At 35.5% G+C, this 15,881-nt stretch overlaps 4 protein-coding genes across 7 annotated transcripts; all 4 read left to right on the forward strand.

Annotated features, from left to right (window-relative positions):
* The first annotated feature begins 636 nt into the window (after positions 1-636).
* On the forward strand, positions 637-3,323 carry LOC116129668 (WEB family protein At2g40480). Its single transcript, XM_031415388.1, has 2 exons — positions 637-950; positions 1,645-3,323. The coding sequence occupies exons 1-2, from the start codon at positions 696-698 to the stop codon at positions 3,055-3,057; spliced, it is 1,668 nt and encodes a 555-aa protein (XP_031271248.1). The 5' UTR covers positions 637-695; the 3' UTR covers positions 3,058-3,323.
* Positions 3,324-4,305: 982 nt separating this feature from the next.
* LOC116129764 lies at positions 4,306-6,564 on the forward strand. Of its 2 annotated transcripts, none has more exons than XM_031415498.1 (7): positions 4,306-4,423; positions 4,530-4,916; positions 5,116-5,203; positions 5,303-5,446; positions 5,908-5,951; positions 6,059-6,126; positions 6,283-6,564. In XM_031415498.1, the coding sequence occupies exons 1-6, from the start codon at positions 4,338-4,340 to the stop codon at positions 6,111-6,113; spliced, it is 804 nt and encodes a 267-aa protein (XP_031271358.1). In that variant the 5' UTR covers positions 4,306-4,337; the 3' UTR covers positions 6,114-6,126; positions 6,283-6,564. The 2 variants fall into 2 exon arrangements, with proteins under 2 accessions (XP_031271358.1, XP_031271359.1); XM_031415499.1 differs by having other exon boundaries at positions 5,303-5,389.
* Positions 6,565-7,342: 778 nt separating this feature from the next.
* Positions 7,343-11,460, forward strand: LOC116129726. Of its 3 annotated transcripts, none has more exons than XR_004127947.1 (11): positions 7,343-7,502; positions 7,602-7,688; positions 7,773-7,841; positions 7,973-8,074; positions 8,305-8,359; positions 8,816-8,889; positions 9,402-9,485; positions 9,573-9,713; positions 10,222-10,287; positions 10,942-11,047; positions 11,139-11,280. XR_004127947.1 is itself a non-coding variant. In XM_031415441.1 (11 exons), the coding sequence occupies exons 1-11, from the start codon at positions 7,392-7,394 to the stop codon at positions 11,305-11,307; spliced, it is 1,068 nt and encodes a 355-aa protein (XP_031271301.1). In that variant the 5' UTR covers positions 7,343-7,391; the 3' UTR covers positions 11,308-11,460. The 3 variants fall into 3 exon arrangements, 2 of the variants coding, with proteins under 2 accessions (XP_031271301.1, XP_031271302.1); XM_031415441.1 differs by having other exon boundaries at positions 10,938-11,047; positions 11,139-11,460; XM_031415442.1 differs by lacking the exon at positions 10,942-11,047 and having other exon boundaries at positions 11,139-11,253.
* A 404-nt stretch (positions 11,461-11,864) lies between these two features.
* Positions 11,865-15,232, forward strand: LOC116129680 (uroporphyrinogen decarboxylase). Its single transcript, XM_031415403.1, has 6 exons — positions 11,865-12,051; positions 12,466-12,587; positions 13,227-13,337; positions 13,597-13,785; positions 14,287-14,412; positions 14,629-15,232. The coding sequence occupies exons 1-6, from the start codon at positions 11,952-11,954 to the stop codon at positions 15,142-15,144; spliced, it is 1,164 nt and encodes a 387-aa protein (XP_031271263.1). The 5' UTR covers positions 11,865-11,951; the 3' UTR covers positions 15,145-15,232.
* The last annotated feature ends 649 nt before the right edge of the window (positions 15,233-15,881 follow it).

Here is a 15,881-nt window from a genome sequence, read left to right on the forward strand (position 1 = left end):
ACTTTTAGTTGTTAACTTAAAAAATAGGAGCCCATGACTTGGGATAAGTCTTATCTCAAATCTAAAATTTTGATCTTAATTATATAATTGTCTATTTTCATATGGCACTAAAATTTAATGAATTGGTTTAAGTTAATACCTTTTCAAGTATAAGATTTGTTATGTATCGTGCATATTACTAAAGTAAGATTTGGCTTTATCATAAATGGGTTATACGTCGTCGTTTAGTGTATGATTAGACCTTCTAACTTTCCATAAAGTCAAGCATAACCGCAACTGCCGTTCCCAACACCTTTACATAAAACCGCAATCAACGGCCAAAATCAATGGACCAGTCAACAATATAAACATAGCCCAATCTCACATACATCCACCACGTGTAAGCATACAATTGCCCCAAACCCATGTTGACTTTGACCTCTCACCCTTCAACATACCTTCGTCCGCCACATCAGCATCATCCCCTATACCCGCCCACACAATAACAAATACAGAATGAATAAAAAGCTCGCTTTGCCACCTTTTCTCTCCCCTCAAAACACTATCATAACAGAGAAGGTCCAGACACTCACTTTTAATTATGTCTCGTCCTTTCTAAAGCAGTAAAGCTAAAAACCAATACTCTTTAAAAGCAATTTCACGTTCAACATTTCACTACTCGAGCTCAACACACGTTAAACTTTTTCTCACTGTGAATGGCAGAGAGAGCTGTGGACTTTGCAGCACGCGAACCCGTTCCAGGGACGCCCGGGATCCGGGAAGTCAGACCCGACTCTGGGGCTGAGAGTTTCGGGTTTGATTCCGAAGTGGGTGCTGCAGGGACGATAAGGAAAGTGGGTCTGAGAGCTGAGATTGACACTTCGCCGCCGTTCGGTTCTGTTAAAGAGGCTGTCACCCGGTTCGGCGGTAGCGAGTCCTGGCCGCCACTTTATAAGCTCGCAGAAGCATTTGTAAGTAATTGTATTAACTAAATTTTCACTGTACAGTTTATTAAAGTGAAATTTTTTAGCCTCTTAAATATAATCGCATCTCTCTGCTAATCTGGTTCTGGTTTGGGTTAGTTAACGTTAAACTCTTGTACAAATCTGCACCGGAAAAATTCATATAAATGAAAACGTGGACTGTCTTATATGGCTTCATAAATACATAGACGATTAAAATGACTTGTCATCTCATTTGTGAAGGGAAAGACGACTGTCTTTATTTTTTTAAATATAGAAGCATGCGACTAGAGGAATAGTACAAGTACTATTATAATACATAACATGAGGGATTGTTGAATTGAGATATGTAATATTATGTACTTGTCACATGACTCCCATTATGTGTATATTTGCGTCTTTCACATGTTTGAACAGTAGAGTTTAGATATATGTTCTTTCTTTTTACTTGAAATTGATCAAATCCAGATTATTCAATGATCTTTTGGGGGGTTCAGTACATGTTAGATGAGACTCACGCGTAAAATGAATAAGCATAAAGTTTTGAAGTTTCCTATTTTGTTCCCTGGCACTCTTGCAGAATTATTTTATTGTGACAATGTGGTCCAGAAAGGTTAATTACAATTAAATTTAAAAAGAATTCTGGCTTCATTAAATTCTTGTTCAGTTAACTAATTATGAATGGACTGTGACAATTAAGCAGCAAGGTGTTGAAGAGTTTGACATAAAGAAAGTGGAGGAGCAGGCGGCAGAGTTGGAGAAGGATCTGATTGTGAAAGAATTAGAGACTCTTGATGTCCTGGAAGAACTTGGAACAACAAAGAAGATTGTTGAAGAGTTGAAGCTGCAGCTACAGAAAGAAGCAATGAAATGTATGACGACACCGGATGAACAAGTTTCAACTCCAGCTATCAAGGAAATTAACAAAGAACATCGCAGAAATTATGTTAGTAACCATGAGCAAATGCTGGGAAATTCAAGCCCCTGTCCTGTATCTTCTCCTGATTTAATTTTGATGGAGTTGAAGCAAGCAAAACTAAACCTGGGTAGAACAATAACTGATCTTGGGGTGATTCAAACTTCTGTTGAATCTCTCAATAAGAGAATGAAGAAAGAGAAAAATTTGCTGGAAAAGACTCGCGAGAGGCTAACATCAAAGTTTCCTGCAGAGGTTAAGAAAACTACTACCAATGTTCCAATGGAGAATGTTCAAATGAATTCACAAGGGGAGCAGTTTAAGAAACTGGCCGAAGTTTCAAGAGCAATGTTGGGGAATGAACAAAGCAAAGTTTGTATTAAGACTGCTGAAATGAGGTGGATTGCAGCTAAAAAGATGGAGGAAGCCGCTAAGGCGGCAGAAGCACTCGCTTTTGCAGAAATTAAGGCTCTATCGAGGGGTGACAACACTTCAGGATATTCACTTCCAGAGCCTGAGAAAATAACTCCATCCTATGAAGATCCTCACCAATCTCCTCTGCCTAAAAAGAAAGTGGTACATGCCATGCCGCCACTTGATGAAGCTAACATTTCTAAATTGTCTATCCTAAAGATGATGGAGGATGCAGCCGCAGAAGTAAAACACTCTAAACAAGTCCTGGAAGAGGCAGTCAATCGAGTTGAAATCGCAAACAGAAAGCAACTCGCAGCGGGGGAGGCACTTCGAAGATGGGCACCAGGTTATGACAAGAAGGGACAGGCAACAATGTACAGTCCAAACAGGCTCAATATCTTCAACCCATGTGAGTATCAACAGGGTTCTTCTCCATTGAGTGAAGTGAGCAAGCCAAACTTTGCAACCGACGAACCAAAGCCAGTTCTGAGGCCAACAGTTTCAATGAGGGACATACTCAGCAGGAAGCAAGCTCATCAGGCGGAAGAATGTGTGGTAAAAAGGCAAACTGATCAAGGCCATAATGAAAGACAAAAGGTAGCTCTAAGTCAAATGCTTCAGGAATTACGAGAGGATCTAACGTTTCCAAAGAAACCTGACATAAATGATTGTGATGACAATCAAAAGCAGTTCTTTGCACAAAGGAGGAAGTTTGGGTTCATCCATATTTCGCTTCCCTTGACAAAGCAAAGCAAGAAAAAAATGCAGCCTCTAAACGCAATATAATTAATACACTAAAATTTTAAATGAAGTTGTGATAATGGGTGATTTGTAGTTTGATGTTCTGAGATCTTGGTGATCACAGTGCTCTGTTTAAATAATGGGTTGGTTTGTATTGTATTGTATTGTATTGTATCGTATTGTATCGTGTGTGAAATTTTAGTGGTGAGAGGAAAGATTGTCTTCTTCCTCAGCTTCTCACCAATGTTTATATGGTGTTTATTTATATATTTGCTGGGAGCATATAATAATATGTGAATTGGTTCTTATAAAAGAGGTTTATTTAATTTATTTAGATAAATTTTTCAAAAATTTAACTTAGTAGAATAATCACATTTGTTTGAGATAGTGATGCGTTTCAATTTTGATCATGCATGTCAAACGTGAGAGAGAGTGTTAGAAGTTGTATTTGTTCAACTTTATTAGTTTGATAGTCTGTTATGATGTGTACATATAATTGAACTTTTTTCTTATTTAAACTAGTTTTTGAGATTGAGTTATTCTTAAACTTATTTACCATGTTTAGTCTCCAATGCATTTTATACACAAAATATGGCTAAATTTAATAAATTTGTTGTAAAATTATGAACTTTGTGTGGGCAATATTGTCTTTTCACAGTCACATCTAAGCTAAGAAATTGATCCTGTTTAATCCGATTGAACCTCCTGTCGTTTCAATTATCTCAATTACTTCTTCTACCAATTTATTGTATGCCCTTTTTATTAAAAGAAGTAAATTCCCAAAAAAACCCTCCAAAGAACAGAGAGCTACTGTTATAAACCCGTGAAACACGCAACTTGTCACTTCAAGGGTATTTTCGCCATTTTAGATACCCATTTCTCCCCGTCCTTTATTTATGACAGATTTTTCAGAACAGTATCGACGTGGCAGTCTCTAGTTGGACTGTCACGGTTTCTCCATTATTTAGATTGATTGTGCGCCATCTACCTTACCAACTTTTGGGTTACCGCCATTAAATTTATTCTATTCACCATTTTAACTTGTCCCGCGAAAAAACCAAATGTTATGGCGCACGTTAGCAACCGTAATTTGATAATTTTTATTATTTAATTAAATTATGATGAACTAATTATTTATATCATCACATATCAATAAATATAACAAAATTATTAAAAAATAATTAATGAAACATATATGATCAGCGCAAGTTAGCAAGACCCAGCAAGAAAATGACCCATCTTCGTCGTCTTATTATTCTCATTAACAAATTAAATCCCTTTTGTCACAGAAGCTAGAAAGGTTCAGAGCTTCTAAAGCTCCTTTAATGGAGAACCCATTATTCGGATTCGGAACCCGCAAAAGGGTTCGTGCATTACCTCGAGCTCCTGATGGTAGCGCCTTTCAAAAATGGTAACCACTCTTTTACTCTAAATACACTAATAACACGGTGCTTAATGTTGAGGTTTTACTCACTTTTAGATAAATTTTTGGTGGGATTTTTTTTGATATTTTGCAGCCAGAGTTGTGAAGTTTTGGTTCCGATTGCATTGGCTGGTATGCACGAGTGTAAAACGAAGAAGAAAGTTAAGAGATTCAGAGGCGTTTGTGAGAAACCAACTGTTTTGAAACAGGGCCCTGGAGATCACCAAGTTCCGATTACATTATCTGATACGGACGAGGGTGAAACGAAGAAGGAAGTTAAGAGTTTCAGAGACGTTTGTGAGAAACCAACTGTTTTGAAACAGGGCTCTGGTGATCACCAAGTTCCGATTACATTGGCTGATGCGGACGAGTGTGAAACGAAGAAGGAAGTTAAGAGATTCACAGGCGTTTGTGAGCAGCCAACTGTTTTGAAACAGGGCTCTGTCGATCACGAAGTTCGATCGCCTTTTCGGTTCTTCATGTAAGTTCTCTAATTCGTTACATTCATTTATTTGATTCATCTAGACAATTATAATTTTGATATAAATTGTACATGTTACTTTCTCAGTCTAAATAAAGTGTTGCTGCTTTTATAACTGTTGCAAACATTTATTTATTTATGAATTATTACTTGGCATTTTGGAATGAACAAATTTATGTTGTATTCGTGGGTTGTTTAGGGAAAGCTTTGTCAAGATGTGCAAGGAGGAGAAATTGATTGATATTGATCGAAAAGGGTTTGAGGCTTGGAAGAATATGTCAATGGAGGTAGCAGTTATAAGAAAGTTTATATGGGTTTGAGCCAATTGTCATATGTTAATACCTTAATTTTTATTACTCATAAGCTTTTTATTCTTCTTTTTGAAGGAGAAGCTACCGTATCTTGATCAAGCTGAAAAGGTGGATGCAGCTCATTCGAGGGCTATGGCTGAAGAGGTTACCAATATGCTAGTGGTAATTGGACTATCTGGGTTTTGGTGCTGTGAATTACGAATTAATAACATCATTGAGGTCTCTTGTTTAAATGAAAATCTTTTGCCGAATAAAGATATGACTAGTTGGGAGCTTCAATCGTTTTGTACTGGTTGTTTTGCATTCCAATATTTCTTATTGTATTGTCATATAATCTGGATCGCTGTTCCATTGATGTTTGTATCATGCATTTATCTTGTGGACATATTAGGATAGATATCTGCTTTTTTTTTTTTTCACATTTGCATACTTGTATCAACCATTTTTGTTGATATTGCCATTATCGAGTTTCTCTTCGTTACACAGTTATTGATTATTTTCCCAGGATAAGTGTTGAACCTTTGCTCACTTTTAGCTTCCAACTAAACCAATTTGCTTAACCTTCATTGAACACTTGATTTCTTATATTTCTGCTGTCTGCTGTAACGGAAATGTTGCCTTTTTTTTTCATCCAATTCGACATTTCCTGTAGTGAAATAATGAGATGGTTGATTATTTAGGTGGCTGATGAAGCAGAGTCTGCAAGGGTTGGATGTTTGATAAGGTTTGTTACTTTGTGGTTCATAAATTTTACTTTCTATAAATTTCCAGCTAAATCAGATGTGTTTACCTTAGCCTATGCATGATTTTCTGTTTGTTTCTGACTTGCAGATCTACGAGGGCTAAGCCTACGAGAACTCTGATGGCTTACTATTTGAAGGCTTAAACACCTATGAGTGGTATGTTTTTTTCACCCTGTGCATGCGATTATTCATCTTGTTTAAAGATTAAAAGCTAAATGATCTTCCTTATCAATATTACTGAATTTCATGTTAATAATATAGACACTCCAGTTCTCCGCCAACTAATAACTAAAACATCACTGGATGAAACAGGGAAATGGTTCAATCATGGATTGTTGAGAGCTCTGAATGAGGTTAATGGGTTGAAGTTGATTGATTTGGCAATGGTAAAGGCAAGTCTTTTGTTGGCTATTGTATAGTAGTGGTAGGAATTTAGGATCCATTTCAGCGAATACATATTTATTGTAATTTGGAGGATCTGTTTTGTCCATGTTTTGTTTTGTTCCTCCACATAGATTAGATTAGTGTATCCTGTATAATTCGCTGATAATCATATTCATATATACTTATGTTCTTGATTGTTATATAATTAGTTCAAACCAGAATGCTTGCACTCTGAAGTTTAGAAGTAGAGATAGATTTCACCTTATCAGCAATATCTGTTTTCGGTGTTCATCTTCAGTAACTTGTCTCGAAACGCAGCCTCTAATTCATTCTTCCATGGAGTTAGTGTTCATCTTCAGTGACTTACATCACTCCTGTTTGTCTCCAGTCGCTGCCTCTTATTCATTCTTCTATTTCAATGACTCCATAAGGACCATAACCAGTTAACCAATTTATAAGATAACAATAACCTTTGGTCATATAACTGCCCATAAGCTAAAAACTAATAAGATCAAACCCTGCTTTTGATGTTAAATTTTAGCCGAACCTGTTTATAGTACTACATCCAGAACTAATTCACAATAAAAACTTAACTGTTTGGTAAATAATTCAGAATATACGACACAACCATTCTTTTATATGAGATATTCTTAATATTATCTGAAAAAAAAAAAACCCAATAAATATATATTGTATATAGTGTTATATGAAAGAAAAGGGAGAATCTATTTAGTAATTAATACATACTATAGGTCTATTGAGGTGTAGTATGTGTAGAAGAGTCAAAGGATTCATTTTAATATTAATATAATAATCGAAACGATGTCGTTATAGTAGTACCTAAGCTAGTTGTGAGACCACGTGGAGTGAAATAACCTGTTACGTAATCCACGAACAATACCTTAACCTTACACGTGCCCCATTTTTAATTTATTACTTTTTAAGGAAATAAAAAGAACTACAAAATTAAATTAAAATTAAAATTTAATAAATAAAAGCTTACTCTTCTCTTCTTCTTTAAAGCTGTTATCCTCTAAATGGACTCCGCATACAGCAATATCAGAAGCACTTCGTTGTTGAGTCCTTTTAAACCTGCTTTTAGCTTCAAAAAATCTCACCTTCTTTTCACTTCCGCGCTCAAGCTATCGGTATGTTATTCAATTTTCATTTTTTATGATTATGAGAAAGTTTGCATTTTTATTGGAATTTATTGTAATTTAATATTGTTATTTCTGTATGTTTCTCAGAAATTTAAGCCTCTAGCGCTCAGAAACGCATTTGGGTTCGATGAAAATGGATCTTTTAATACACCCAGCAAGGTTTTCATGCAAGAGGTATTGATTCATTTCTGGGTTCATTTTGCTCTTGCTTCTATTATTCGTTTTGGTTCTATATTTAATATTTGCTTTCTGTTTCAGGCTATTGGAGCTGAATATGGTGAAGGTTTTGAGACTTTTAGACAAGATGGACCTTTAAAAGTTGATGTGGTTAGTGACTAGTTCTGTTCATACTAAAGGTTTTGCATAATTAGTTTGTAAATATTTAATTATTGTTGATATTTACTGGTTAATAGTAGAGTTTTATCTATTGACACTCAGTGTTGGCCTTTTGTGAATAGGATTTTCTGAATGATAGATTGCAGGAAGGTTTTCTGAGACGGATACGGTATGCCATGAAGCCAGATGAGGCCTATGGGCTCATTTTCTCTTGGGACGCAGTGGTAAATTCTTATCTTTGCTTAATTTTTGAAAGGATTTATATTATGTTTGGTGGATTTTCTTTGGTTCATGTTTCTAGTGGGAAGTATAATGACCTTACAAGTCAAATGGTAAACATAAAATGTGTATGTATCTAATTGATTGTTAGTTGCGACACTTATAAGCCATGCTTTGAAATCCTGTTCTATGGTTTGTCTTGTTTCTTATATAACTGTATATATAACATGTTCAGGTGGACACTCAAGCTTTGAAGTTGAATGCATGGAAGCAGCTTGCCTTTGAAGAGGGTACGTAGCTTTTATTTCCTTCAGTTTTTTGTTTTAGTTTGTCCCGAATGCATAATTCCTCATAGCTTATGCCCCATAGGCCCTTTGATGTGTTATTATTGTGTTTAACTTGTTAAGCTTGTATCTATCTGGAGGAAATGGTGAAACCACGACTGTGTAGCTTGACTGATCTCCTAGCCTCTATAAGTTATTTTGTGATAACATCTAGGATTGTTGCCTGATTTCTTTCTGTAATGTTGGGACGAAGCAAGTTAACAGGATACCACATTGATTTTCCCGTAATAATCAATTACTCTTAGACTCCAGTGAAGTATCTTCTTTGTCTAAACTGTACTATGGATTAGTTTTTGAAGTAGAAAGACTTGAACTCTTCCTGCATTCTTTGCGTGAAGAGAGTGATGGTGAATTTTCTGGCATTGTGCGGATATTCAGGTTGTTATTTTCATTCTTGTGTAGGAAAAGAAGTTCCCAAAGATGGTGATTTGCAAAGACTGATGCTTAAAGCAGGTGCTGATCAAGTGCTGCATAAGGTTTGGATTTTATGTTCTTCTTAGGATTTTGGTTGTCTTAATATTCATATTCAAACTATCCTGACATGAAGTTCTGTCTTTGACATTCATATTATTATTTGGGTATCTTTCATATGATTTTCAGTGATCAAGAGGTGTGGTTCCAGGGTGTTGGTTTTGTGTGTGCTTAGATTTGGACTAATGTATAGGGTTAATCAAGCAATTGTCTAACTTTGCTAGAATAGAATCCTTGTTATTATGTCATTTGAGTTTTATGCTGAGGTTGGTTGTCCTTGTACTTCTATGGGAGAAAAAATTTGCTCACCTTTTTTCTGTCTCCTACTACTAAAATTCAAATCTTATACTAGATAAAGGAGAGAAAAGAAAGAATTCATCGTTACCTCTGAAAATCAGTTTCATTATCTCTGTGTTAGTTAGAAAGATAATTAATCTTCTGCGTTGTGTCTACCATCTATTTTTCATACAATTCTTATCTTATGCCAACTGTTTCCTACCATTCCAAAAATATTCAGGTGTTGCTCTGGGCTAGAGAAGAAAGTGAACTGGATAGATTGAAGTTAAGGCTTTCGCAAGTATATTATGATTATCTCCTAAGAGTAAGAGCTCGCTTCTATTGGTTCTGTGGGTGCAATATTTGCTTGTTAGATGCTATGTAAAGTAAACAAACAATTTTCTTTATTCAGGTTAGAGAGCCCATAGAAGGGCTGCTAGAATGGCTAGATGCAGTCTCCACTGCTCGCATCCCTTGTGCTGTTGTTTCAAGTCTTGACCGGAGAAAGATGGTTGAAGCCCTTGAACGGATGGGACTTTTGAAGTATTTCCAGGTTGGTATTTTCAAGAACACTATATTACTTCACTTATGGTGATAATCAGTGAACTTGAGTTGTGACGTCTCTATAAATATGTACATGGCCCAAAGAATGATATACCTTTTTTAGATTTAGATTTTGAACATATCATGACCAACCCAGTCTATTATGTGACCAATTGATCTGATTGCCAGTCTTCATATTTCATTTTTCTTCATCATTCTTTATGGCAATTCCATGGTTTTCTGAATCAAACAAGCATATTTTGGATTAAAAGTTCGGCTAATTGAGCACACTGGTTATGTTATAAGCATATTTTCTAATCACTAAAGAAGAGCAGGTGATGAAGTTTTATCCATTCCCTTATTGATGGCCTTAAGGTTCATTTAGATCTCTGGACTGAAACTCCATGTGATTTTGCCTGATTAAAGGAAATGTTTATAATAAGATTTTGGATATTCTCCAATCTCCATACTCCTCATTTAGGTGGAATTTCTCTCAGCTTACGGCTTTGGTTTTTCAGGCAATAGTGTCCGAGGAAGATGGCATGGAGTCAATAGCTCATAGATTTCTTTCTGCAGCAGTTAAGGTATACATAATAACTTGCCTTTGAGATCATGTCAAACAAAATTTTTCTGTTTGCGTTTGAGTTCTTTTACCAATTGAATCCTCACTTGATTCGGAAACATCGCACAATACTTTTTCCAATCGACTTTTGTAAGGCTTGATGAATATCTATTGATTTTAGATTATCATAGTGGAAAATATGAGTCTTGTGCATATGACCTTCAAATATGCTGTGTAGTTCTTAAAATTGTAGAACAATATGAGTAGCATTAACAAGAAAACAGAAAGGAAATAAGAGAGAAATAGAAAATAAAATCATTGTGTCAAATGAATTGTGCTAGAGGTTGTACTTCAGCGTTTTGCATGGAAATTTCAACTCCAGAGCTACAGTAATGAAGAAGTTGGTTCAATCAGTCCTGCCACTGCACTTCTGGAATTGTGGCTTGAACCGATTTGAGTATTTCTTGTGCATGGTTATGAAATTGTCCATGTTTAACGCTATGAATATTCTGCAAGTCTTGTACACTTAACATGACACGTCCATTAGAAATGCTCATTCATGGAAAAGGAGATTCGCTACTTAAAATGAGATGAAAAAGCTCATCCATAATCTTCATATACATAATGTAGTTTTCGATATAGCTTTAACTTGCTTGATGCAATTATTCACAGCTAGATCGAAAACCATCCAAATGCGTGGTATTTGAGGATGATCCTAGAGCGATAACTGCTGCTCACAACTGCACAATGATGGCTGTGGCACTGATTGGCACGCATCGCGCGTGAGTAGTCAAACACTTCATTGTAGACACAGATAAACCATAGATCAATTCATTTGATTGTTTATAAAAACCACCTTATTGAAAAATGCAGGTATGATCTAGTCCAGGCTGATCTTGCTGTTGCCAACTTTAATGAGCTTTCAGTGATAAATCTGAGGAGATTATTTGCTAACAGAGGATCTACTTTCATGGACAGACAAAAGCAGATTATAGAGAAAGCTCCTCCGAAAAGGAAACTTACTATTGATACCATTTTGTAATTCATTTTCACTCTTTCTTTTACCAATCCTCCCGATATTGATTGTACAATAATCAAATGTATTCCTTTCTAATAGTATTTTTACTCAGTTTAGAACAATTCTTTATTCTTGAAGATATAACATACAGCAATTGAGTAACATACAAATGATGAGGCCTAAAGTTTTCCTTTCATACAATTTCTTTTTGGGAATTTACTGTGCTTCAAATTTCGAAACTTTCTTCGAAAAAGAAAATTAGAGACAAACGCTCTAATAAATGACATGTTATTTGAGCAATCGTACCAGCCATTTTTCCACCGCATCAAGCCAAAGCCGTCAGCTAAAATGCTTCAACAACTTTCTCAGATCACCGATCAACGGATTCAATTCAATTCAATTTTTCAGATGACGATGTTGACAGCTTGTTCTCCGTTGATGATGATGAATCAAATAAAAAAGAAAACTGGATAATACAAGTCAAAGACTCAAAGTCAAAGTTAGCTGACGTGTGAAAAGAGGGTGCCAGGTGGACATTTTTCCTTATCTTTCTATCTCTCGGGAAATTTTCAGGTGCAGTTCACGAACTTCCAGTTTACATATGTAGGAAACTGGACTAATTTTTTCTTTAAAAAAAAAAAAAAAATTAATCAACGCCAATCCAGACAATGTCTTGCTCTTGCACTTCGACTTCCATTTTACTTTCTCCAACGAAATCTTCGGCCACCTTCAATTCTAGATCTCGATTCGTCCGCTGCGCCGTCGGAGGTAATTTTTGCTTGTTTTTCCTACATTTTCTCGGCTGCCAAACACAAAGCAATCTTGAATTTGATAGTTTATTTTACTTGTTTGAAACTCGTTTGTTTTAGACATTAAGATGAGCTTGTGTTGATTATAGTATAAGTTTGTATTTTACAATTTGAATTGAATTGTTAGAGAATTTGCTCCGAACGGAAAGTGATGTCAAGTCTGTGCTTCATTTTTCAGCTTGATTGTGTTGATTATGACATAAGTTGGTATTAATAATTGAATTCAATCTGTTAGGGAAAGCTTTTGCATTGATTACTTTGGAGATTTGTTGTTGATTGTAAATAGAGGGTTTATGGATTATATATTTAGCATTATCATAAATGTTAAGAGATGATGAGTTTGAAGCTGTTATAACTAAGATTGGGAATCCAGGGACTGTTGTTGAACCAAAAGCTGTATCTGTTGCTGAACCCCTTTTGCTTAAGGCTGTGAGAGGAGAGGATGTTGAAAGACCCCCAGTCTGGCTTATGCGGCAAGCAGGGAGGTACATGAAAGTAGGTCTATGCTTCAACTGTTTCACTGTTATTATAAATTATAGACTTTTCAGCTTCTGAATTCATTTTTGGGCCTGTTCTTCTTATAATTATTTTAAGGCTCGTTTGATATAAAACTTTAATACTGTTTTTGGTTGAAAAGCAAGAGATAAAAGAAATTTTATGAAAATGTCAATGCAATTGATTGACATCAGTTGAAATGTTTTAAGATAAGGTCTTAAAAACTAGTGTAAAACCATCTTTATTGCACCTGAATGCGTGTGACTAGGAATGAAAACTGCTTCTGAAACTGAGCTTATTGGAACTTACTTGGATTGATGAGTGGCCTATATGATCAATATGACCTTTTTTGCATATTAGATTTTGTATTCTTCTTATGTTTGAAACTATAAATGCATAAAAATTTGTTTCTGGTGCTTGTAAGATTGTTTGCTTTACTACTTTTGAAGCTTCTTTTATACAAGTAAAGGGCTTTATTTTCATCTTTTATTTTCTTAATACTTCTAGGCATCCTGTCCTGCTTCCTTAGATTAACTCTTTTCCTCTTTGATTTTGATACTCTTCTTCAAGGATATGAATTTGTATTGCACTTAATTTGGATCATTATTAAGTATTTCTTTGTTTTCCCCTTAATGACAGAGTTACCAAATCATCTGTGAGAAGTATCCTTCATTTCGTGAACGATCAGAAAACGTTGATCTCGTAGTAGAAATTTCTCTGCAGCCATGGAATGTTTTTAAGCCTGATGGGGTAAGGCCATTCTTAATCATTGGAGCTTGTTATTATGCATTCTTACTATTGTAATTTTGTGTGCCTAGCACTTTGTTCGAAGTTGTTTCAAATTTGGAAATATTATCTGTAAAACACCACTTTTATGCAGTATGGGCTTGTCAACAATCTGCCTTCCAAGTTCTTTTATTTGGACAGGAATCTTTCACATAATTGTAGACTTTTGTTTTAATTGCCTGATATCTCTTCTTAAATGTCTTTGCCTTAATTGTTTTGACAGGTCATATTATTCTCAGACATTTTAACCCCTCTTTCTGGGATGAATATACCTTTTGACATTGTGAAAGGTAAGGGTCCTGTAATATTCGATCCTATGTGCACAGATGCTGACGTTGACCAAGTGAGAGAATTTGATCCCAAGGAGTCAGTTCCTTATGTTGGGAAAGCATTGACAATCTTGCGAGAAGAGGTTTGACTTCATGTTAATTTCTCAAGTTCCTCTTACAAATGTCTTGTGTGCTTATCATTTTATTTAGTTTTGGATTAAACTGTGCTCATTTTGTTAAATTTTTCCTCTTATAAAAAAAGCCTCTAAGTTGTGTCATCTTAAGGTTAAATTAAATGAACAAAAAATTTGATAAAGTCAATGCCTGAATAAAACTTGGAAAATTACATATTAAAAAAAAAAGAAGTTAACCTTCGTTTTGTTTATTAGCTGGGATCATGGCTTAATTTAGTTGAAAGTAAATGCAATAAGTTAACTGAATCAAAATAGTGTGAGTATGCTATGATAGGCTTCCTAGTATTGTTCATTTTCATGTTTATGGTCATTATCATTATATATCTTTGTCTACAGATTTGTTCTTTATATATATCTTGATCTTTAATAGAAGGTGAAACGGTCCCAGTGTATCAAATTTTGTTTATACATTCAGTATTTGTAAGTTCAACTGTACTTTTAATTTCCCAGGTAAATAATGAAGCAGCTGTTCTGGGTTTTGTTGGGGCTCCTTTCACCTTGGCATCGTATGTGGTTGAAGGTGGTTCATCGAAGCACTTCAGCAAAATAAAACGACTAGCTTTCTCTCAACCCAAGGTACTTCTATACCAACTCTCCTTTTCTGGGATTTCCAAGGTTCAATATCATAGCATATTAGTGTTTGTTCGACTTTCTTATGCCTGGTTACACTGTAAATATACTTTCAGTAACTCTATTTTATTTAGTGTAGGCCATGTACTAATATACTTTCAGTTCATACTAGTGTAGGCCATGTAGTAAATATACTTTCAGTAACTCTAGTTTCTCCTTCAGGTCCTTCATGCATTGCTTCAGAAATTCGCAACCTCCATGGCAAAGTATGTACAGTACCAAGCTGACAATGGAGCTCAAGCTGTTCAAATATTTGACTCTTGGGCCACAGAGCTTAGCCCAGTAGATTTTGAAGAGTTTAGTCTGCCATACTTGAAGCAAATTGTAGACACTGTCAAACAAACTCATCCGGATCTACCTCTAATCCTTTATGCTAGTGGATCGGGTGGCTTGCTTGAAAGGCTAGCTTTGACGGGTGTAGATGTGGTTAGCTTAGATTGGACAGTTGACATGGCTGAAGGTCGAAGGCGTTTGGGAGCTGATGTGGCAGTTCAAGGAAATGTTGATCCTGGTGCTCTTTTTGGTTCTAAAGAGTTCATCACCAATCGGATAAATGATACAGTGAGGAAGGCAGGCAGAGGGAAACATATTCTAAATCTAGGCCATGGCATTAAAGTAGGTACACCTGAAGAGAATGTTGCTCATTTCTTTGAGGTTGCTAAAAATATTAGATACTAAATCCAGAAATTGGGTTAATCATTTTCTGCTAGATTGAGTTTCATGTATTATTAGCTCTCCTTTTACGGCTCTTGATTTTTCATTTACATATCATTTTTTCGGGACTTTGGAATGGGATTTGAGTTCAAATCATTGACCTTCTTCTGGTTATCTTTCCTTCATGAGTCACCAATCTAATCCCTTATAGGTTAGGAGTAATGCTACATTTACATCATTCTTTTACACGATTTTCATTACATCATGATGTGGCATATGTCACAATCACACAAATTTTTAATTATTTTTAATTTTTAATATTATAATAGAATTTGTGTGGTTGTAGCATATGCCACATCATGATGTTTACAAAATAGTGTAAGTGTAGCATTACTCATAGGTTAGAGAACTTATTTACGCAAGACGCATGTACAACCAGTCAATCATGGTGCGCCGGCCAATTACATAGCGTGTCGAACGCGTGTGCAGGTGTCGTAGGCACTCATTCTGTTCATCTCTTGTTTTAGGTCGAATAATCAAAGTTGTAAACCTACCATTTTGTTTGTGAATTGGATTTGGTTTGCATATTTTAGTCATTTATGAATATTAAACCAAATAAACAAAAGAAAAATGAATATTTTAATCTTGGTAGTTCTAAAGTTAGAAGAATATTCATGATTTGTTCGAGCCCTGTGACAAGTGACATAATGCAGCCAAACCAGCGAGCTGCTGAAGTTGGTCGCTGGGAATCTTGTGATTTT

Source organism: Pistacia vera, unplaced genomic scaffold, assembly GCF_008641045.1.
Source record: "Pistacia vera cultivar Batoury unplaced genomic scaffold, PisVer_v2 Contig213, whole genome shotgun sequence".
NCBI classification, from domain to species: domain Eukaryota; kingdom Viridiplantae; phylum Streptophyta; class Magnoliopsida; order Sapindales; family Anacardiaceae; genus Pistacia; species Pistacia vera.